At 43.4% G+C, this 23650-nt stretch overlaps 2 protein-coding genes across 3 annotated transcripts in view; both read right to left on the bottom strand.

The window, feature by feature from the left end:
* Positions 1 to 810: 810 nt before the first annotated feature.
* LOC112068677 (AN1-type zinc finger protein 3) lies at positions 811 to 16740 on the bottom strand. Of its 2 annotated transcripts, XM_024135878.2 has the most exons (7): positions 16431 to 16740; positions 15977 to 16335; positions 13307 to 13347; positions 10886 to 11089; positions 3030 to 3098; positions 2772 to 2948; positions 811 to 2643 (listed from the first exon to the last, which is right to left on the bottom strand). In XM_024135878.2, the coding sequence occupies exons 2-7, from the start codon at positions 16039 to 16041 to the stop codon at positions 2489 to 2491; spliced, it is 711 nt and encodes a 236-aa protein (XP_023991646.1). In that variant the 5' UTR covers positions 16042 to 16335; positions 16431 to 16740; the 3' UTR covers positions 811 to 2488. The 2 variants fall into 2 exon arrangements, with proteins under 2 accessions (XP_023991646.1, XP_023991647.1); XM_024135879.2 differs by lacking the exon at positions 3030 to 3098.
* An 881-nt stretch (positions 16741 to 17621) lies between these two features.
* The window catches only part of LOC112068676 (BTB/POZ domain-containing protein 9), a 15409-nt gene continuing 9380 nt past the window's right edge, over positions 17622 to 23650 (bottom strand). Inside the window, exons 5-10 of the mRNA XM_070438272.1 lie at positions 22757 to 22935; positions 22557 to 22666; positions 20012 to 20201; positions 19771 to 19878; positions 19596 to 19674; positions 17622 to 19501 (exon numbers count right to left, since the gene is read on the bottom strand). Of these exons, the coding sequence (XP_070294373.1) occupies positions 19319 to 19501; positions 19596 to 19674; positions 19771 to 19878; positions 20012 to 20201; positions 22557 to 22666; positions 22757 to 22935 (849 nt within the window). The 3' untranslated portion in view covers positions 17622 to 19318. The remainder of the gene's footprint in view (positions 19502 to 19595; positions 19675 to 19770; positions 19879 to 20011; positions 20202 to 22556; positions 22667 to 22756; positions 22936 to 23650) is intronic.

Consider the following 23650-nt stretch of genomic DNA (forward strand, 5'->3'; position numbering starts at 1 on the left):
GCAGACGGTCAGGTGATCCTGAGCAGCAAATGTTCTAATTTGGGACAATGTGAGTTTCCATCAGGCTGCTCAGGCTCGCAACTGATTCCATGACCATACCAGGTTTACAATTCTCAATCCCATTGCGTTGTTTTCAGCATGGTGGTGGTATGATCACAAACCCCATGAACATATGGCCCTTCTCTATGCAATGGAAGCTGCCTGTGGTGACATTCCAGCAGAGTCCTGTCAGGAGTGGCCTCGTCATGCCAGAAGATATCCACCCACCCCCCACCCGGACCCAAACAACAAATGACATTGTTATCGCAATGGAGTATTTGTTTGACAGGTTCTTTATCTATTCCATACAGTAGTGCAAATAGGCTTATTTTTCTTCCATTACGTATGCTAAATATTTACTGTGTTTGTGTGCATATAGTATGCTGTTGACATGTATTGAGTCATGTTGAAATACATAACTTGCACTTGTGTTCCTTTGAGTACACACACAGTACAGAGTAACAAAATCTTAGTCTTTAGACTGAAATAGTGACAGATCACACTGACATTTATATCCAAAGTTAAATTCATTTGATGTTCATCTCATTTTGAGCAGGGACCACAAGATGAATTGCTGTGTTTCATTAAGCAAGATGGGGTTTGGGCACCTGAGATGTAATGAGATGTTCGGCGAGCAGGTGTCCAACTTCACCTTTTGTTGCCCCACTTCTCTGCTCAATAGAGGACATTAATACAGGGAAAGTTATTTGGCAATCCTCAAAACAAGGGCTAGATTAAGTTAAACACAAAGCAGAAGGGTATGGGCACAGATGCAATCGTATGATATTTATTGTTCGTTTATCAGTCAAAAGTATTTATACTTTTCACAAAAGTTGTATATGTAAAGTGTCAATTTGAGCTTTTTTCCCCCTATTACGGCCAGTCGACAGAATCAGGTTTGCACTTCACGTTTGATGTACTCCTTAAGTTTACCCTTATTTTCCCATTATAATTCAACTTTAAAGATCACACAGACTACCTGCTCCTCTAATCCAGTTTAATCATCCTCAGCAAAAAGGCCAAATACAATAAGAGAAAACTAAATTATTTTTTATACATTTAACTAAATATGCAGCGCTATGCTAGTGTGTAAGTAAATCAAAACCATATGGTTAAATACAATTTCTTTTAAGATACAGAAAGATATTAATTTCTTCCATTAGCACTCGAGAGAACAGGTCGCAAAATATCAAAATAAAACCAGCCACGACAGTACGCTCCTTTTTTGTTGTTGACCACTACACATCACTCCCTCCATCCTTCAAATCATTCCTCGCACCAGAAGGGGACCAGTGAGAGTCGAAGGAAGCAGAGGAGAGGGGGATGAAGTGAGTGAAGAATGAGATGAGCATTGGGACCAGCAGTCAAGTAGTGTGACTAGGGTAGTAGGAGAACGATATGGAACAGACTAGCAGTATACTACTTAGAATGAACCAACGTATCAGGCATGCATTCTAAGTGGTATTCTAGTATGGCCATATGAACAGAGCCATGGTTCAATAGTCCAAGGAGTCAGGGATTTTGTATGTACAGAAGAGGGAGTAGAGAGTGCATTACAAAACAAAGCAGGAACAGCAACACTCATTCAAAGGGCAGCAGGCAGAGAAGAGCTTCTGCTTGTGTCTCCCCAGTCCATTTGTTCAGACTGATCCAACTGAGAGGGGCGGAGGAGGAGGCTGGCTGCAGTACAAAGGTTAGTGGTCTGGTTTGGATTCAAACCACTCTGGCAGAGACTCATAGGAACAAACACGGCCACACAACAACTGACCCAGGACCTGGGGGACAATGTCCTTACTCGACACATACAAGCCAATTCAATCCAATGCCATGCAGAGCCATTGGGCAAGGAAAAGAGAAAATAAGGTGGGGGAGTTAAAGGTCGATATCCCACCCTCCTACAACCTGAGGAGTGGTCAAGGGACAGACAGGTCTATGTTCCGTTCCTTAGTGACCATTGACATAGTGAAAACCTGCTTACAAAGACAACCAAGGAGCCGGTAAGGAGAGAGGTCAGTTTCATATAGAAAGTACTGTTGCAGACAGTCTTCTTCTGCGATCGGTGAAGCAGATGGAAAAGAGTTGCGCTATGGTGGCGCTGCTGTGTGCTAAAAAAAATATATATAATCTGACCGTTCTTTCTTTACAGGGTCCTTGTTGAATCTGAAAACTGGGCAAGTTAAGGCTGTGAAAATGAACATGCGATAGTGACAGTGTGGCTCCAGAAGTTGCCGTGGTGACAGTGTCCAAGTCAGAGTCCAAACTGTCAAGACTAACAGGAGTGGATCAACAATACTCAGATCCAGAATGGTGGGGCAAATTGTGAGTCTATTTCAACCATGCTCGCTCTCCCTTCTCCCCCCGCTCACTTTCCCTTCTCCCCACTCCCTCCCTCGCTCCTTTCCCCCTCTTGAAGTGCATCGTGTGGAGACGGGCGGTCAACGGGGGCAACTCAGGAGCACTCTTCTCCAATGCGCTGGCACGAGCGGCCCACCTTGCGGTCCAGCTTCACCATCTTGAGGACGGCCTCCTCGCGCCCACGGCCCAGGTGGTCGAACAGGCAGTCGTGCTGCTCAGGTAGACGGTGCAGCATGCAGAACACGTAGCCTAGGAGAGGAAGAACGAGGCAGAAAGACAGAAGGAGAACAAGAGAATATTAAAATGACTGAAGTCGCAGTTAGGAGACATGAAAACCAAGGGCAGATGTGTTTGTGTCGTTCCCATGCCATACTTACCGCAGCGACAKGAGCCCAGTTCCTGCTGTACCAGCTCCAGTTTGGTTTGGCAGCGATAGCAGCGCCGGCGGTTTTTCTGCTTGGGCCCTGGGCTAGGCTCCTCGCTAACCACCTCCCCCTCCTCAGAGTCCCCCCGTGCTTGTTTCTCCGGTGACGCCTCGCTCTCCGGCCCTGAAGCTGAAAAAACAGAAGGTTACACGGTGTCAGAGTCCAACGTACAGTATTGCACAAACACAGGGAGCAGGAGCAAGGCTGTACCTGATTCGCAAGGACGTTTTTTGGGCGTACAGAGGGTGCCTTGAGCTGTTTCTGTGCATGATAATAGTTCTGTGGAGAGAGAGAGAAAAAAGAAAGTATAAGACAGGAAACATTCCTCATTGATCAAGAGCCCAGATGTGTGTCACCTAGACCAAGAAGCAGGGAATTAGATACAGCTTTGGAGACAAGACCTTGTGGCAATGTTATGTAGTAAGAGAAGCTCAAGTAACATCAAAATCCATATAAAAATCCTGACATGCCAAGTCTCTGTTTATATCAACATACTCTTACATTAACATGAAGGTAACAAAGAAAAACACAAGATACTGCAATTGGTTTAAAACTGGGGACCTTAAATGAAATCCTGGGAGAAGCAAGCAGATCTTAACAGATTGTCAGTGCAACCATGTTGCCCCACTATGCATCCTATCTAGGCCAGGCTGAGTGCATGCATTGCCAGCAGAGTGAGACACACACAGAACCACTCCTCCAGAGGCAGAAATAGAAGCAAGCTGTCAGTACAACCTTACAGACCTCTGCCAACACAGATCATGAAATGCATACAGTATATACACTGAGTGTACAAAACATTAAGAACTGCTCTTTCCATGACAGACACCGGGTGAAAGCTATGATCCTTTATGGAGGTCACATGTTAAGTCTACGTCAAGCAATGTAGATGAAGGGGAGGAGACCAGTTAAAGAAAGATTTTTAAGCCGAGACATGGATTGTATGTGTGCCATTCAGAGGGTGAACGGACAAGACAAAATATTTAAGTGCCTTTGAACTGTGTGTGCCAGGTGCACTGGTTTGTGTCAAGAACTGCAAAGCTGCTGGGTTTTTCCACCCTTAACAGTTTCCAGTGTGTATCAAGAATGGTCCACCACCTAAAGGACATCCAGCCAACTTAACTGTGGGAAGCATTGGAGTCAACATGTGCCAGCATCCCGGTGGAACTCTTTAGACAACTTGTAGTCCATGCCCAACCAATTGAGGTTGTTCTGAGGGCAAACTCAGTATTAGGAGGGTGTTCCTAATGTTTTGTACACTAAGTGTACATTGAAAGCAGGTGCTTCCACACAGGTGTGGTTACTGAGTTAAGAAATTAGCATCCCATAATTGTTTTTTATTTTACCAGGTAAGTTGACAGAACACATTTTCATTTACAGCAACAACCTGGGGAATAGCTACCGGGGAGAAGGGGGGCGAAGGAGTCAATTGGAAGCTGGGGATGATTAGGTGGCCATCAAATCAAATGTATTTATATAGCCCCTCTTACATCAGCTGATATCTCAAAGTGCTGTACAGAAACCCAGCCTAAAACCCCAAACAGCAAGCAATGCCGGTGTAGAAGCACGGTGGCTAGGAAAAACTCACTAGAAAGGCCAAAACCTAGGAAGAAACCTAGAGAGGAACCAGGCTATAAGGGGTGACCAGTCCTCTTCTGGCTGTGCCGGGTGGAGATTATAACAGAACATGGCCAAGATGTTCAAATGTTCATAAATTACCAGCATGGTCAAATAATAATAATCACATGATCATTGATTACCATGATGGTATGAGGGMTAAATTGGGAATTTAGCCAGAACACCCGGGTTAACACTCGTACAGTAAGTGCCATGTTCCGGGATTCATCCAATGGCATTTATTTTATTTAACTAGGCAAGTCAGTTAAGAACAAATTCTTATTTACAATGACGGCCTACCCCAGCCAAACCCTAACACTGGGCCACTGCGCCGCCCTATGGGACTCCCAATCACAGCCAGCTGCGATAAAGCATGGAATCGAACCAGGGTCTGTAGTGAATGCCTCCAGCACTGAGATGCAGTGCCTTAGACCGGTGCACCACTCAGGAGTATACCACCGGTCACATCAATAAAGTGCATCGACGACGTCGTCCCCACAGTGACCGTACGTACTAGAGGTCGACCGATTATGATTTTTCAACGCCGATACCGATTATTGGGGGACCAAAAAAAGACGATACCGTTTTTTTTTCTTGTTTTTTTTAATCGGCCAACTTTCATTTTAATTGTAATAATGACAATTACAACAAAACTGAATGAACACTTATTTTAACTTAATATAATACATCAATAAAATCAATAATGGAACATGTTCAATTTGGTTTAAATAATGCAAAAACAAAGTGTTGGAGAAGTTAAAGTGTAATATGTGCCATGTAAAAAAGCTAACGTTTAAGTTCCTTGCTCAGAACATGAGAACATATGAAAGCTGGTGGTTCCTTTTAACACGAGTCTTCAATATTCCCAGGTAATAAGTTTTAGGTTGTAGTTATTATAGGACTATTTCTCTCTATACCATTTGTATTTCATATACCTTTGACTATTGGATGTTCTTATAGGCACTATAGTATTGCCAGTGTAACAATCTAGCTTCCGTCCCTCTCCTTGCCCCTATCTGGGCTCGAACCAGGGACACATCGACAACAGCCACCCTCGAAGTATCGTTACCCATCGCTCCACAAAAGCCACAGCCCTTGCAGAGCAAGGGGAACAACTACTTCAAGGTCTCAGAGCGAGTGCAACGCTATTAGCGCGCACCCTGCTAACTAGCTAGCCATTTCACATCGGTTACACCAGCCTAATCTCGGGAATTGATAGGCTTGAAGTCAAACAGCTCAATGCTTGAAGCACAGCGAAGAGCTGCTGGCAAATGCAGGAAAGTGCTGTTTGTATGAATGCTTACGAGCCTGCTGCTGCCTACCACCGCTCAGTCAGACTGCTCTATCAAATCATGGACTTAATTATTATAAACACAGAAATACGAGCCTTAGGTCATTAATATGGTCAAATCCAGAAACTATCATTTTGAAAACATTTATTCTTTCAGTGAAATACAAAACCATTCCGTATTTTATCTAACGGGTGGCATCCCTAAGTCTAAATATTGCTGTTACATTGCACAACCTTCAATGTTATGTCATAATTATGTACGGTCTTTGTTAGGAAGAAATGGTCTTCAAACAGTTCGCAACAAGCCAGGCGGCCCAAACTGCTGCATATCATATACCCTGAGTCTGCTTGCACGGAACGCAAGAGAAGTGACACAATTTCCCTAGTTAAAAGAAATTCATGCTAGCGGTAAAATTAACTAAATATGCAGGTTTAAAAATATATACTTGTGTATTGATTTTAAAGAAAGGCACTGATGTTTATGGTTAGGTACACATTGGTGCAACGACAGTGCTTTTTTCACAAATGTGCTTGTTAAATCATCACCCGTTCGGCGAAGTAGGCTGTGATTCGATGAGAAATTAACAGGCACCGCATCAATTATATGCAACGCAGGACAAGCTAGATAAACTAGTAATATCAACCATGTGTAGTTAACTGGTGATTATGTTAAGATTGATTGTTTTTTTATAAGGTAAGTTTAATGCTAGGCTAGCAACTTACCTTGGCTTCTTGCTGCACTCGCATAACAGGTAGTCAGCCTGCCACGCAGTCTCCTCGTGGAGTGCAATGTAATCGGCCACAATCGGTGTCCAAAAATGCTGATTACCGATTGTTATGAAAACAAATCAGCCATTCCGATTAATCGGTCGACCTCTAGTACGTACATATTCCAACCAGAAGTCATGGATTACAGGCAACATCTGCAATGAGCTAAAGGCTAGAGCTGCCGCTTTCAAGGAGTGGGGCACTAATCCGGATGCTTATAAGAAATCCCGCTATGCCCTCAGAAGAACCATCAAGCAGGCAAAGTGTCAATTCAGGACTAAGATTGAATCCTACTACACCGGCTCTCGTCAGATGTGGCAGGGCTAGCAAACTATTACGGACTACCAAGTGAAACCCAGCCGCGAGCTGCCCAGTGACACGAGCCTACCAGACTAGCTAAATTCCTTTCATGCTCGCTTCAAGGCAAGCAAAACTGAAGCATGCATGAGAGCGCCAGATGTTCTGGATGACTGTGTGATCACGCTCTCCCTAGCCCATGAGAGCAAGACCTGTAAACAGGCCAGCATTCACAAAGCCGCGGGGGCCAGACGGATTACCAGGATGTGTACTCTAAGCATGCGCAGACCAACTGGCAAGTGTCTTCACTGACATTTTCAACTTCTCACTGACCGAATCTGTAATACCTACATGATTCAAACAGACCACCATAGTCCCTGTGCCCAAGAAAGCAAAAGTAACCTGCGTAAATGATTACAGCCGCGTAGCACTCACGTCGGTAGCCATGAAGTGCTTTGAAAGGCTGGTCATGGCTCATATCAACACCATCATCCCGGAATCCCTAGACTAGAGGTCGACCAATTAAATCAGGGCCGATTTCAAGTTGTCATAACAATCGGTAATCTGCATTTTTGGACGCCGATTACGTTGCAATCCACGAGAAGACTGCGTGGCAAGCTGACCACCTTTTACACGAGTGCAGCAAGGAGCCAWGGTAGGTTGCTAGCTTTGTTTTCTTTTATTGAATATCCGCCGCTCAACAACTACATCATACCAGTCATCCAACAGATTCCCATTCAGAGTGACACACAGAAGCATTCAGAGTCAATGACCTGTTCAAGGGCACGTTGACAAATCTACCACCAGGCCAAAAAATGTGAACCCGAACCCTCCAAGACCCCCCCCCACAGTTCCCCCAATAGCTGTCCCTCAACCATTTGAGGTCCCCCCCCCCAAAAAAAAATATATATAATTCCATTCCCCACCCCCATGAACCCCCCAATGCACCAACAACCAAGAGAATGAACTAAAGAGAAAAAAGGAAAAGGTTGCTAGCTAGCATTAAACTTTTATGAAAAACAATCAATCTTCACATAATCACTAGTTAACCTAATAATATCATCCACCATGTGTAGTTAAATAGCTTGTCTTGCATATAATCAATGCAGTGCCTGTTAATTTATCATTGAATCACAGCCTACTACGCCAAACGGGTAATGATTTAACAAAAGCACATTGGCAAAAAAAGCACTATCGTTGCACCAATGTACCCAACCATGAACATCAATCCCTTCCTTAATTATAATCAATACACAAATATATTTTTTAAACCTGCATATTTAGTTAAAAGAAATTCATGTTAGCAGGCAATATTAACTAGGGAAATTGTGTAATTTCTCTTGCGTCCATTGCACGCAGAGTCAGGGTATATGCAGCAGTTTGGGCCGCCTGGCTCGTTGCGAACTGTGGGAAGACCATTTCTTCCTAACAAAGGCCGTAATTAATTTGCCAGAATTTTACATAATTATGACATAACATTGAAGGCTGTGCAATGTAACAGCAATATTTAGACTTAGGGTTGCCACATGTTCAATAAAATACGGAATGGTTACGTATTTAACTGAAAGAATCAATGTTTTGTTTGAAATTATAGTTTCCGGATTTGACCATATTAATGACCTAAGGCTCGTATTTCTGTGTGTTTATTATATTATAATTAAGTCTGATTTGATAGAGCAGTCTGACTGCGGGGTGGGAGGCAGCAGGCTCGTAAGCATTATTTCAAACAGCACTGCGTTTGCCAGCAGCTCTTTGCAATGCTTGAAGCACAGCGCTGTTTATGACTTCAAGCCTATCAACTCCCGAGATTAGGCTGGCAATACTAAAGTGMCTATTAGAACATCTAATAGTCAAAGGTATATGAAATACAAATGGTATAGAGAGAAATAGTCGACACGTCATAATACCTATAATAACTACAACCTAAAACTTCTTAACTGGGAATATTGAAGACTCATGTTAAAAAGGAACCACCAGCTTTCATATGTTCTCATGTTCTGAGCAAGGAACTTAAACGATAGCTTTTTACATGGCACATATTGCACTTTTACCTTCTCCAACACTTTGTTTTTGCATTATTTAAACCAAATTGATTTTATTTATCTATTATATTAAGTTAAAATAAGTGTTAATTGAGTATTGTTGTAATTCCCCAAAAATACAAAATAAAATTAATATAAAAAAAAATCAGCTGATTAATTGGTATCGTCTTTTTTTGGTCCTCCCAATAAATCGGTATTGGTGTTGAAAAATCATAATCCGTCGACCTCTACCCTAGACCCACTCCAATTCACATACCGCTCCAACAGATCACGCAATCTCAATCGCACTCAACACCGCCCTTTCCCACCTAGACAAAAGGAACACCTATGTGAGAATGCTATTCATTGACTACAGCTCAGCATTCAACACCATAGTGCCCTCAAAGGTAATCACTAAGCTAAGGACCCTGGGAATAACACCTCCCTCTGCCATTGGATCCTGGACTTCCTGACGGGCCCCTAGGTGTTAAGGGTAGGCAACAACACATCTGGCACGCTGATCCTCAACACTGGGGCCCCTCAGGGGTACGTGCTTAGTCCCCTCCTGTACTCCGTTCACCCACGACTGCATGGCCCAGCACAACTCCAACACCATCATTAAGTTTGCTGACAACCCAACAGTGGTAGTCCTGATCACCAACGAGAGCCTATAGGGAGGTCAGAGACCTGGCAGTGTGGTGCCAGGACAACAACCTCTCCCTCTATGCGAACAAGACAAAGAAGCTGATCGTGGTCTACAGGAAAAGGAGGGAAACTGCTTGGCATCGACCGTAGGGCGCTACAGAGTGTAGTACGAATGGATCGGTATATCACTGTGGCCAAGCTTCCTGCCATCTAGAACCTATATACTAGGCAGTGTCAGATGAAGGCCCAAAGTAATTGCCAAAGACTCCAATCATCCAAGTCAGACTGTTCTTTCTGCTACTGCACCGCAAGCGGTACMGGAGCAYCAGGTCTAGGTCCAAAAGGCTCCTTAACAGCTTCTACCCACAAGACTGCTGAACAATGAATCAAATGGCCACCCAGACTATTTACATAGACACCCCCCCTCCTTTGTTTTTACACTGCTCCTACTCGCTGTTTATTATCTATGCATAGTCACTTTACCCCTACCTACATGTACAAATTACCTCAACTAACCTGTACCCCCACACATTGACTTGGTACCGGTACCCCCTGTATAAAGCCTCGTTATTGTTGTGTAATCTTGTTACTTTTAGATTTGATTTATTTAGTAAATATTTTTTTGAACTGCATTGTTGGTTAAGGGCTTCTCAGTAAGAATTTCACAGTAAGGTCTACACCTGTTGTATCCGACGCATGTGACAAAAACAATTTGATCTTTAGTGACTACAACGTCCCATCCGAAAGACAGCACCCTACACAGGGTAATGTCCCCAATCACTGCCCTGGGGCAATGGGATTCTTAATTTATATATATACACCAGAGGAAAGAGTGCCTCCTACTGGTCCTCCAACACCACATCCAGCAGCATCTGGTCTTCTAGCCAGGGACTGACCAGGACTAACACTGCACAGCTTCAGAGGCAAGCCAGCAGTGGGATGCAGGGTGGTATCATGCATAAAAATGGTCAGTTGACCATTATCTTGGCTAGAAGAGATCTCAGTGACTTTGAAAGAGAGATTTCAAAAAGGGCATAGGGGGTTTGAAGGGTGGGTGTGTGTGTGTGTGTGTGTCAGTCTCAACTCAATTTAAGTATTCAAATAAGTTCATATTAATACTATTCAAAACTTTCTCCAAATAATTGTTTCCAAATATCCCTAGGACCAAACAGACCTAGGTTCAAATCTGAGTATTTAAAAATACACTTAAGTATTTCCTAATATTCAACTACTTGTATTTTCAAATAATTTTTTTTTTTTAAATACTTTCTTCAAAATCTATGTGAAAGTAATTGAAATACCATAAATAGTATTTGAACCCAGGTCAGATTGAATGACTGAAAATGAACTCAGCTATAGTAATTAATTCAAAGGTTTCAGAAAGTGCAACATCTCAAAACTCTAAAGTTGTGGACCCTTCATCTTACCATCCTGTGTATTGGATAACATGGGGACAGGGTCTTCGGTTGATGCAGATGGCTGCTCGGAGCTAGTGAGTGGCGACGACAATAGGGATTGGCTACTTTTGCTGCTGCTACTCATCTCGCTATTGAAGACAGCCGATTGGGTACTCCCAGTGCTCGGGCTGGGTTTTGGGGCACAGTCCTCATCCGTCTGCTTCTTCTCGATATCTGAAAGACAGATTAAATATAATGCTTTTTAGTGCCCCAAGCACCACATACATCGGCTCTTGACAGACCAGCTGCTTCAATACATCAACACCACCATGCCGGAAACCCTAGACCCACTCCAATTTGCATACAGATGACACAATCGCACTCCACACTGCCCTTTCCCACCTGGACAAAAGGAACACCTATGTGAGAATGCTGTTCATTGACTACAGCTCAGCGTTCAACATCATAGTACCCACGAAGCGCATCACTAAGGACCCTGGGACTAAACACCTCCCACTGCAACTGGATCCTGGACTTCCTGATTGGCTGCCCCCCAGGTGGTAAGGGTAGACAACAACACCTGCCATGCTGATCCTCAATACTGGGGCCCCTCAGGGGTGTGTGCTTAGTCCCCTCCTGTACTCCCCATTCACCCACGACTGCATGGCCAAGCACGACTCCAACACCATCAAGTTTGCTGACGACAACAGTGGTAGGCCTGATTACCGACAACGATGAGACAGCATAGGGAGGTCAGAGACCTGGCACTGTGGTGCCAGGACAACAACCTCTCTCTCAATGTGAGCAAGACAAAGGAGCTTATCGCGGACTATAGGAAAAGGAGGGCCGAACAGGCCCCCATTAACATTGACGGGGATTAAGTGGAACGGGTTTGAGAGCTTAAAGTTCCTTGGTGTACACATCACCAACTAACTATCATGGTCCAAACGCACCAAGACAGTCGTGAAGATGGCACACCTTTTCTCCCTCAAGAGACTGAAAAGATTTGGCATGGGTCCCCAGATCCTCAAATTTCTACAGCTGCACCATCAAGAGCATCCTGACCGGTTGCGTCACCACCTGGCATGGCAACTGCTCGGCATCTGACCGTAAGGCGCTCCAGAGGGTAGTGCGTACGGCTCAGAACATCACTGGGGCCAAGCTTCCTGCCATCCAAGATCTATATACTAGGCGGTGTAAGAGGAAGACCCAAAGTAATTGTCAAAGACTCCAGTCAACCAAGTCAGACTGCTCTCTGCTACCGCACGGCAAGCGGTACCAGAGCGCCAAGTCTAGGACCAAAAGGCTCCTTGACAGCTTCTACCCCCAAGCTATAAGACTGCTGATCAATTAATCAAATGGCCACCCGGACTAATTCCATTAACCCCCACCCCCTCGTTTTATACACTGCTGCTACTCATTTATTATCTATCCAGTCACTTGACAAATTACCTCTACTAACCTGTACCCCTTGTATATAGCCTTGTAATTGTTAAGGAATGTTAATGTGTTAACTTTTAGATTTGATTAAATTGTTTTACTTTATTTAGTAAATATTTTCTTAGCTCTATTTCTTGAACTGCATTGTTGGTTAAAGGCTTGTAAGTAAGCATTTCACAGTAAGGTCTACACCTGTTGTACTCGGCACGTGACAAAACATTTGATTTGGCGCACACAAACATACACATGTGGGGGCATGCATCACCACCCCCCCACCCCCAAGATGCCAATCATAAACTCAAAATGACCATATTTTAGGCTACCAGGGTCTATCCATCAACTCCCCATACCATGAGGGCAGCACAAGCTTAAAAAGCAGCGGGGGTCATCTCTTAATCCTCCATAGAACTCATTTCTGCTGTCGCTGTGCTCTTGTGTATCAAATCTATTCTAAGCAATGCTGCCCCCTTAGGTGCCGTCTTCACCGAGCTCACTCGTTTCCATGGACACTGCCAGAGTTCCACGCCTCCCAAAAAGGACTACAGAAGCCAGTCACAAAACTTCAGTCACAATCTCAATTTTAGAGCTGCAATCATTTACCACAGCAGGCTTGAGAGTCAACACCCTGACATACAGGCATGCATGATATCAGACCTGGGTGAATATTTTCCCTGACACCCAATCTTACTCATTCTTGAGAGATCGCCATTATGCCAGTAAGAAGTCAATCTGGAAATAGGTTTATGGCCCTTTCTGGATTCTGAAAATAGCCTAATATTTTTTTTACAGCATGCCTATGGAATATTTCACAGGGATTTTTATACCATAAGGGGAAACACTTTACTTCTACAAAATATGTCTAACGAACTAAGTTGGCTATTCGAAAGTGTTAAAAACAGCAGAGACATCACACGAGGCAGACATCTGCACACCCCCTCCTGATGTCTCAGGTACACACAGAGCTCTGCCACATAACAGAAACCCATTGTCCACACATATGGGAAGGCTTACCAGCAAAACATTTTGAGCAGAGGTTCATGGTTTTACTGGACCTGGGGAGAGATAAAAATAAAAATCAGTCACAGAAAGATGGTACCAAGCCCACTAAACAATTTGTCAACGCAATCTGCCCCTCTTATTTGCAGCTAAACAAATAAAAACATGCATGACTATTTCAATTCCTCTCAGGACACTCAAACATGACCCATTTTTTGTACCCAGACAGTCTGATGGACCTACGAGGTTGCCATAGCTACAGAGTGAGTGAAAACAAGCTGATGGCAGGGGTGACAGATGACAGAAAGTCATGGCAGGGAAGAAGAGAAGGGGGAAACAAACAAAGGCTATGGGGGAGGGGAATGTAAAGGGCGTCACAAACCGTTCAAAAGGGAAGGAGCACAAGGTTGTAATAAAGTGGATCTTTTTTACAGCAACAAATGAGTGACAGGTAGACCAACATCCCTTTGATCTTATCCCTCATTGGTTAAGAAGCTAATCAATCCAGGCTAAGCAGATGTGTGGCGAGGCCATCCTGACAGGCTTTGACTTTTAGGACAACTGACCAACAGCCAGTGAGGGGTCATTACTGACTGGAGTAAGCTAGTCAACAACATGGATAGGGCCAACAACAATCAGGGCCAACAACAATCACATTTTATAGGGCCAACAACAATCACATTTTTGCAATACTGTATACATTACAAGATGCTTTGGTCAGAAATAGGCTAGACACAATCTAGACCTATATAGAAAACCAAACGTCAAAGCAGACAGGTTCTCTCCTCTCACAATCCTAATCATGTAGAATAGGCCAACGCAACACATGGCAGACTAAACTCCATGATACATACATGCAAACAACAAAACCCTTCCATGTAACATCAAAAACATGTATTTTTTTGTTGAGTAGAACATCTTCCACTAAACATGCAGCATTTTCAGGCTTTCCTTTGAATGCCTCCCTCAATGACATCATGTTTCCAGAGGTTGGCGAATGGTTGTTCTCATTCTGGACGTCTCTGACACTCACAATGCTGGAACGTTTCTGTTTAGGGCTCTGTGATCACTGTCAATATGGGAGAGGCTGGAACTCTAAGGTATTCAGCCCATTGTGCCCTTTGGAGGGAACGTGACCAATGCAGTGTTCCAATTGACTTGGGATACATTTAGGACTCATCCTACCATGACCTTAACAGCAACTTCCCCACATACATCACATGTCATTCAGCGGTACAGTGTCTAGGCCCATACCTAGAAAAGCCTCCATCATAGAAGTGAGTTCTGACCGGCCCCATGCTAGCTTAATCCTTGAATCCTTTCACTGCATTGAAGACTTGTTTGCCTACCCACTTTCAGTTTACGCATCATAACCGAATGCCTCGTCTTCCTAAGGGCTTCCGCTGAGCTAACATGTTGATCAAAACATAATATCAGTCTAGAATGGTCTGTCCAATGGACAGTGTCCATAGAAATCTATGGGCCTGTCATTATCAAAGACTGTCCTTCGCACTCAGTCACAATTTTATGCACCATGTAAGAACTGACCAAAAACAGAAAGGCACTGCAAATTCACCCCGGATTTCTTGAAACTAGCCAACTTCTAAATGCTAAGCCTATATCCTGCAGTGTTGAGATATAGACACCCCTCCCAATGTTTAATGAGGCATAGCCTGCCATGACAGACAGCCCTAGTCAACAGCAATACTCAAACTGAACAGGATGTGTTCATGGCTCTGGCTGTAAGCAGGCATACTCTAAAAAGAGATATAGGTCTAACACACAAGGGAAGGGCTACAAGGAAAGAACGCCTGAGAGGCCTTCAGAGGGGAAAACTGACAAGCTTCAGACACCTCAAACGGGGTGTGGACTGTAGGAGCAGTAAACAGGCTGCCGATTGCGTCACCTGACGTTGACAGATGTGAGCAAACTGAATTACTCACATGTAGCCTAAGCAAAGTTTCCAACAAACGGATGTTCCGGTTCAGGGATACAACCATTTTCAACCTTGCTTCCTTTTCCGCTGAAAAACAGTAGACCACTAGGCTACCTGCCCTGAAGAGCCTCAGTGTGACTAGTAGAGTGCATGGGACGAAAAAGATGGGCAGGGTTTTGGTAATAAAATTCCCCATACAGGATTAACTGCCCAGTTCAAACAAATCAACCATTTTTTATTCCTAGCACAGGCTATAATCTTTGCTTGGTCCCTTTATTTCACAAAGGAGACTGGAATGTGAGGGAGGAACGTGCTTAAACTCGATGATTGTGGTTACACTATAATGACAGTCGGGGGAACATTGGATAAAGTGTCCAACGTTTCATCTTCAGTTAGGATATCACAGCTATATGACTGGCTACATTTCCATTTAAGGAGACATAGCTAGCCGAACTAGACCGAATAATAGCATAGACCACATCAGATTCTAACCAGAAAACGTAAAACATTCAAAACCACAGTTGTAAAATCATGCTCTGGAGATTTCACGCTTTGATAGAACTACACTCACGGACAGAGGGGAGATATATAAAAACATTCAGATCAGTTGTGTAGCTAGCTCGGCTATCAACTTATCCCCAACCCCCACCCGGTCTGCCCAACAATGGATTTAGTCTAGGCGACATTAATTACCATCCCCACATTAACCCATATCCACAACAAATAATACATGATGTGCGACATCTTACCCCCAAAATCCACAGGGACACCGAGTTGGTAAAGGTTTGCTGCGCTCACTACCAGTATCCCCCATGTCTTCAATAAAATGATGGTACGCAAGGCTGGGGAGGAGACAGGGGCCTTGTCTTTGTCAAGGATCTTCAGCCAACTCAAATCTATGATATCCGCTTCTATAAATAGTCCTCGGTCAATTTGGACAAAGAAGGTGGATGGCTTTGCCGACACGAGCGGCCACAGGGATCCAAATAGTCATAAACTGCTCTGTTTGGATGAATTGAGCATTCAAGTGTCCACACCGGACTCAACGCAATCAGCTGGAGCTCGGCTACTACGAATAGCCAGAGGGGGTGTCAGTGCTTTATCCAACCTGTAACATGAACCACACAAATACAACATTACAATAAATATTTCCAACAATCTCAATATTATCACACGTATTCGACACAGCGTATAAGCAGTTACCTCGTTATCATTCCACTATAGTACACCGTGTGCTGCGTCCCTCTCCGCGGGACCACCCTATTTATCTTGCCTGTGGGGGCAGTCTGGCCTCAAAGACTATAMGTATTATACAGCGGGCCGACATGTACAAAGTAATCAGATCAGGAAACTACGGGTACCTGACCCTCATTATGGCTCACATTTAGAATAAAACGTGCACTGTGCCCTATCAATAGAATCAAAATGGCGTGCATTGAACACAATCCCCAGTGTTTCAGATTCCTGCGTAACGAGGTCAATGAACTATATAGGAACCAACTGGGACGACAGGCATTATGGTCGAAAATAAAAGGGGGATGTGGGTGAGCTAACGAATGTATGCTCGCCGACACACAAGCAACTATTTAGATTTATTCATTTTAAACACATGTAATATAAAACAGTTTATTTATTTCACGGTTTAAATTGAACAATAAGTATTACAAAGTGCGATATTTAATATGTCCCAACCCCCTTGGTCTGTTTGGGACAACCCAAAACATCGATCAGCTTTGAAGCAGGAGGATCACAAAATCCATTCCACGTCAGAGTAGTAATTACACAACACACATTATTCGAAGTATATAAAAAAAATATATTGTGAAAGTTGTAATTGCAGTGCTTGAAATGCATTCTTCAGAGAAAGTGTTGGAATCTATTCACTCCAATGATGTGTGTATATATAAATAAGGGATGGGAAACTAGTCCTCTGGGCCTGATTGGTGACACACTTTTACCCCAGGTAACACACCGGACTCCAATAATCAACTAATCATGGTCTTCAGTTTAGAACATACTTAGTTTAATCAGGTGTGTTAGCAATAAGGCTGGAGAACATGTGTGACACCAATTAAGCCCCAGAGAACTGGAATTTCCCATCCCTGATATAATTCATTGATTCCCTCCCAGTTGTAGTCAAACCTCTCCTTGGGGACCCCAGCCTTTCGATCTATTCCACAGCTAGCACAACTGATTCAATTTGCCAACTAATCATCATGCTCTTGACTAGGTCAATCAGGTGAGCTAGTTCAGGCCTGCAACTAAATTGTGAAACCTCTTGGGGGTCCCCCGAGGAGAGGTTTGAGAAACACTGGTCTAACTCCTCCCTCGAGAGAGTTGGACAGCTTTCTGATAATATTAGYGTCGTGTAAAACATGTCAAAATACAAAGACATACATGAGTCAAGATGACAAGTTTAATACAGCATTGTTTAAAAGCTTGATTGCCAGCTGGTAGGGTGTCATGAGGATGGATGTCCAAGGCTGCATTCAACACCTGTATTAATCAGCAATGTTAAAAACATTTGGTCTTTCAAGTTTGAGGGTTGCTAAAGCGAATTACTGCAAAATAAGTCATAGGACATAATGCCGTTTCCATACATTTGGGCCACTAACATTTGCCATACGCAGTATTTGAAAAAAAACTTTCTTGGTGCCCACTAGAGTAGTGCAAACTTTGACTTTACAAATCAATCACCATTATTTGAACAGTGAAACATTGAGGCATTTCTGCTGAATCTCTATCAACATCTACAAAAGAGACCTCTTTTGAAAAGAAATACCACTGTATGGTTATGGCAGTGATATAGAATAACACACAAGCAACCGCCAGCAATGATGATATAGTACATTGACAGTAATGACGTTATTATACTAAGAAAATACAACAAAATGCAATCAAAACTATTCAGGAACGAGAATGGAAAATATAGATATGAGAAAGGTAATCTGCTTTCTACTAACAGTAATTTACTTTAAGTCAATGTTCATCCCTCGTGCAATAGCAGCAATGTGAAAATATCAAAAAGATTGGTCAAATCTACACAAAAGCTACCAAAATAGCAAAGGAGATACAAGAAAAGAGGAAAGAGCCATATTAAGAGCCAGGAAACTAAAGAAACTAAAGGTGAGGGAGGATAGGAAGCATAGCATTGATAAATCGTTGAGCCAAAATAAAACCACACAAACAAAATCATAGACAAGTGAGAGGTAAACACAAGCAGCAATTGAAATGTTCCTCAAAAGGTCAGGATAATAAAATGACAAAAACAAATCCATTCATGGAAATAGCTATTACCAGCACTGTACAGTTTTCCTGTGTTAGAAGCCCTAGACAACTTTCTTACAGTAAATATGGGGAACAATAAAGTGACAAATATAGTTAGACTCTGCAAAGAAACCATAAATATCGCTTAGGAATATACCAAACAATTTGAAGCAAGACATTGAAGTGCTGCTCAGCCATACTACTGTAAGCCAAGACAGTAATAGTCTTTTAGCCCAAGGGGGGGTGAAGCGAATGAATTCAGCAAATAAAAACAATAGGTGAACATGATCATTCTAGTTAACCAACAAGTGCAAATAAACTACTTAAAAAGCATAGAAATTATGACAAATGTCAAAATATAATTTTTGGACATAGAAGTAAAAACTTGTTCCAATTGTGATTGTTCATTTTTTTTAAATGAGAAGAAAAACATTAAGGTGATATTATTGCCAACATCACTGCTGTATTGCATTGGTTAATCTTTGGACAAGCAGTACTGCTTCAACCTCCACTGTCTGGATAGCACCTGGACCATAGGCTTTGAAAAGTTCTAATTGAGTACCCTTAAACTGGCTACAAATTTTTGCCAATATCTTCATGGAAAATGCATGGACAAATTTACTCCATAGCCTTTTTTTCCCAACATTGCCTATCATTTCAGACAGGGAGGACTGTATGAGCGCCCTAAAAACATGTTCATCATTACAATAGAAGCCAATCTTTTATCAAAATGGATAGTATGCTTAGCAGCATTTTAGCAGTGCATCCTGTGTAATAGATAAAGGTTGTGCAAAATGGTGGCCTTGAGGGTTTCTCCTTTTCTCTCAGAGGTGGGGTTGTGAGGAGGTGGAGGATGAGGAGGGCAGGGAGGGGAGCAGGCTGTGGGTACGGGAGGGCCGAACAGGTCTGGGGTTCTGGGACGTGGAACTGGACTCCTGCCCAGGACTACCCTCTTTCACCTCTGCGTCAGACTGGGCCGGACACTCAAAGTGGACACAATGGAACACCTGAAAAACAAAGCCAAACGGAGAATGAGGAAAGGCTATAAACACAAAAATGACGGCAGATAAAAAAATGACGGCTTTTTTGCAATCCTCTCACCTCGTTTGCGGAGTTGTGAGTTCCTACGATGCGGATAAAAGAGGCAGGCTGCTTGTCGAATTTGAGCGTCTGCCACGACCTGTTGAAGAAAAACAAGACTTAAAAGATCTCAAAATGGACAGATTTGTACAAAGATTATCTGAAGAGCATGGGAAAGGGTGACTGGGAGTCTTACCGACATGGCACCTTGGTGCGGTCCACCACCTTTGTCCACTCCTGCTGATTGGTGGAGACCTCAATGTAGTAACTGTAGGATCGCTCATCACAGTCCCACAGTAGTAGTCTGTCCAGATGGAAGAAAAAACATTTTTGTTTTAGCAACTGTGCAGACAGATTCAAAAACTCAGCAACAGTGAAAACACACACACACACACACACACACACAAATAAAAACACGTGTACGTACACACACACACCTTAAGGAGCCTATAGAGTAAGGCTGAGCCAGTTGGATGACGATGGCCCCAGAGCCCAGCTGGTGACAGGTGTAGCCAGAGTCCCAGTCGTAGTTGCGGGTGTCGCCGTTGAGCAGGGCGTTTCTGCTCCGACTCACCCCCTCGATGACACTGGAACAGGCCGCGATGGTAGCCATGTTCTCATTGGGGACTGCAGACATGAAAGTGATGGGAGAGAATTGCGAGAGGAGTTTTGAAATATTTGTTAAATCAGAGCAATTTAAATATGTATAAATGTAGTCTAAAATGTTGATCAATGTATTTTATAAATCATATACAGTGCATTCATTAAGTATTCAGACCCCCTGACTTTCACACTTGGTTACGTTAGTCTTATTCTAAAATGGATTCATTTGTTCCCCCCCCCCCTCAGTCTACACACAATACCCCGTAATGACAAAGCAAAAACAAATGTAGAAATTTTAGCAAATTTATTTTAAAAAAATTTAAAAATGAATATTCAGACACTTTACTTTGTTGAAGCATCTCTGGCAGAGATTACCACTGCGAGTCTTCTTGGGTATGACGCAACAAGCTTGGCACACCTGCATTTGGGGAGTTTCTCCCATTCTTCTCTGCAAATCTTCTTACATGCTGACCAGACCGGACACGTCGCGTGCGCGAGCGTCGCAAAATACATTTAGAAATCCATGTTATTCAATTATTGCGCGTGCGCCAACGAGCGTCTGCGATGCCAAAGGCTAAAATAGAACTCTGTTCTATTTCTGACGCAGATCGCGCTGAAAGTCCTGCCTCTCCCATCTCCTCATTGGTTTATAGAAGCAGGTACCCACGTGCCATCTCCTCATTGGTTATACCCACATGGGTGATTGAAAGACGAACTGTTTTGCCAGTCGTCGTGGTAATACTATGAAAGTTTAGATGCCGATCACCATATAAGTTCAAAGATGAAAAAGCCTGGAAGGAGGAGAGATGACTAGAAACGATTCGGTTGGCCGTTTTATGTGTGGATTAATTGTCGRAGTAGAGGACCTGCATTTCAGGTAAAATAACTCAATGTTTTTTCCCAGGACAAATTAGCTAGCAACAGCAAGTTAGCTAAATAGGACAAATTAGCTAGCAAGTGCAAGCTAACTAGCTAAATTGCCATACATGTTTAATGCTTTTCGACCTGGCCCCAAATTAATGTCATTGGTTCAGAGTTTGTTTTGATATTTTAACCTGTGTGTCGTGATCGCGTTTGGTGTAGGGGGACAAAATAAATGTATGCACGATAGCGCACGATGGCGCAGCCGGTTTGGGTTCCGTGTTAGGCTCTGTCAGGTTGGATGGGGAGTCCGGGCTCTGGCTGSGCCACTCAAGGACATTCAGAGACTTGTCCCCGGAGCCACTCCTGCGTCGTCTTGGCTGTGTACTTAGGGTTGTTGCCCTGTTGGAAGGTGAACCTTCGCCCCAGTCTGACGCCCTGAGCGCTCTGGAGCAGTTTTCATAAAGGATCTCGCTCTACCTTGCTCCGTTCATCTTTGCCTCAATCCTGACTAGTCTTCCAGTCAATGTCGCTGAAAAACATCCCCACAGCATGATGCTGCCACCACCATGCTTCACTGTAGTGATGGTGCCAGGTTTCCTCCAGACGTGAGGCTTGGCATTCAGACAAAATAGTTCAATCTTGGTTTTATCAGAGCAAAAAATCTTGTTTCTCATGGTCGGAGAGTCTTTAGGGGCCTTTTGGCAAACTCCAAGCGAGCGGCCTTGTGCCTTTCACTGAGGAGTGGCTTCCATCTGGTCACTCTACCATAAAGGCCAGATTTCTGGAGTGCTGCTTCTGGAAGGTTATACCATCTCCACAGAGAAACTCTGGAGCTCTGTCAGTGACCATCGGGTTCTTGGTCACCTCCCGGACCAAGGCCCCTTTCCCCTGATTGTTCAGTTTGGCCGGGCGGCCAGCTCTAGGAAGAGTCTTGGTGGTTCCAAACTTCTTCCATTTAAGAATGATGGAGGCCACTGTGTCCTTGGGGACGTTCAATGCTACAGAAATGTTTTGGTACCCTTCCCCAGATCTGTGCCTCGACAATCCTGTCTCGGAGCTCTACGGACAATTCCTTCGACCTCATGGCTTGGTTTTTGTTCTGACGTGCACTGTCAACTGTGGGACCTTATACATACAGGTGTGTGCCTTTCCAAATCATGTTTAATCAATTGAATTTGCCACAGGTGAACTCCAATCAAGTTGAAGAAACATCTCAAGGATGATCAATGGAAACAAGATGCACCTGAGCTCAATCTCGAGTCTTATAGCAAAGGGTCTGAATCCTTAAGTAAATAAGGGATCTGTTTGTTTATAAATTTGGCAAAAAAAAGTTAAAGCCTTTTATTGCTTTGTCATTATGTGGTATTGTGTTTAGACTGCTTGAGGATTTTTAATTATTTAATACATTTTTGAATAAGGCTGTAACGTAACAAAATGTACAAAAAGTCAAGGGGTCTGAATACTTTCTGAAGGCACTGTATAACACTGGTATTCTGGTTGATATTCTTGCCTTACCGAGAAGACCTTTTTCCAGAGTGAATGAGCGGTGTGTGAACATACACTCCAAACTCACTAGATGGAAGACCTTGTTGACAGAGTTATGCGTCCCTACAATGCGCACGTACCTGGGACACAAGGACACAATCACGCCTATGTTGTGGAACCAAAAGTCTAAATTGGTGCCAACCCTAAGAAAACCATAGGTAAAGATTTACCTGGCTACACGTGGTGTAAAGAAGAGGTTCTGCCAAGAGCGACACAGATACTTGGAATGGTCTACAACACGCATCCAATCCAGCTCATCCATGGACACTTCAATATAGTAAGAATAAGACCTGCTCAAATACAGAGAGAGTGTAATGGGCCATACATATCGCAGTGACCAAAGGGCAATTCCACATTAACAGTGATACTAGGACTCAGATTCTTCACCAAACAGTGCAGATGCAAAGTTTGGTAACAGAATGACGGCACAAAAAGCACAAACCATCATTCTGTTACCAAACTTCGCAGCTGCACTGTGTTTTTGTAAAATGTTCTGTGGAGATTGTTAAAAGTAGTCATTATGCAAAGTGTTGTATGATTTGTTAAACTCCGCAATCATTGGTTTTTGTTTATGTTTTACATTTTTGTCATTTAGCAGATGCTCTTTTCCAAAATGACTTACAGTAGTGAGCACATACATTTTCATACTTTTTCTGTTTGACATACAGCATCACTCTGTCAGCGTGGAATTGCCCCAAAGCAATGTTGAAGAGTATCTCTATCTTTATGACAGTAATGTGATATCTCTCTCTCTCGCACACACACACGCACAGAATACAAAGAGACACGCGCACACACGCAATTCAGACGCAAACAGAATACACATACTCCCACTGACAAATAAAACGATTAGTTGCTGACTACTAGAAGAGGACCAGCAGAGACTGAGACCCACTGAGGATGCCGCGGTAGTTGAGGTCCATGTCGCGGCTCTCTGATCCTAGTGGTCTGTTCTCCTGGTCCTGCTACAGCCTGGTGGTCTACAGTTCATCACTCTGTTAACGTGGAATTGCCCCAAAGCAATGTTGAAGAGTATCTCTATCTTTATGACAGTAATGTGATAT

This window comes from Salvelinus sp. IW2-2015, unplaced genomic scaffold (assembly GCF_002910315.2).
Source record: "Salvelinus sp. IW2-2015 unplaced genomic scaffold, ASM291031v2 Un_scaffold648, whole genome shotgun sequence".
NCBI classification, from domain to species: Eukaryota; Metazoa; Chordata; class Actinopteri; order Salmoniformes; family Salmonidae; genus Salvelinus; species Salvelinus sp. IW2-2015.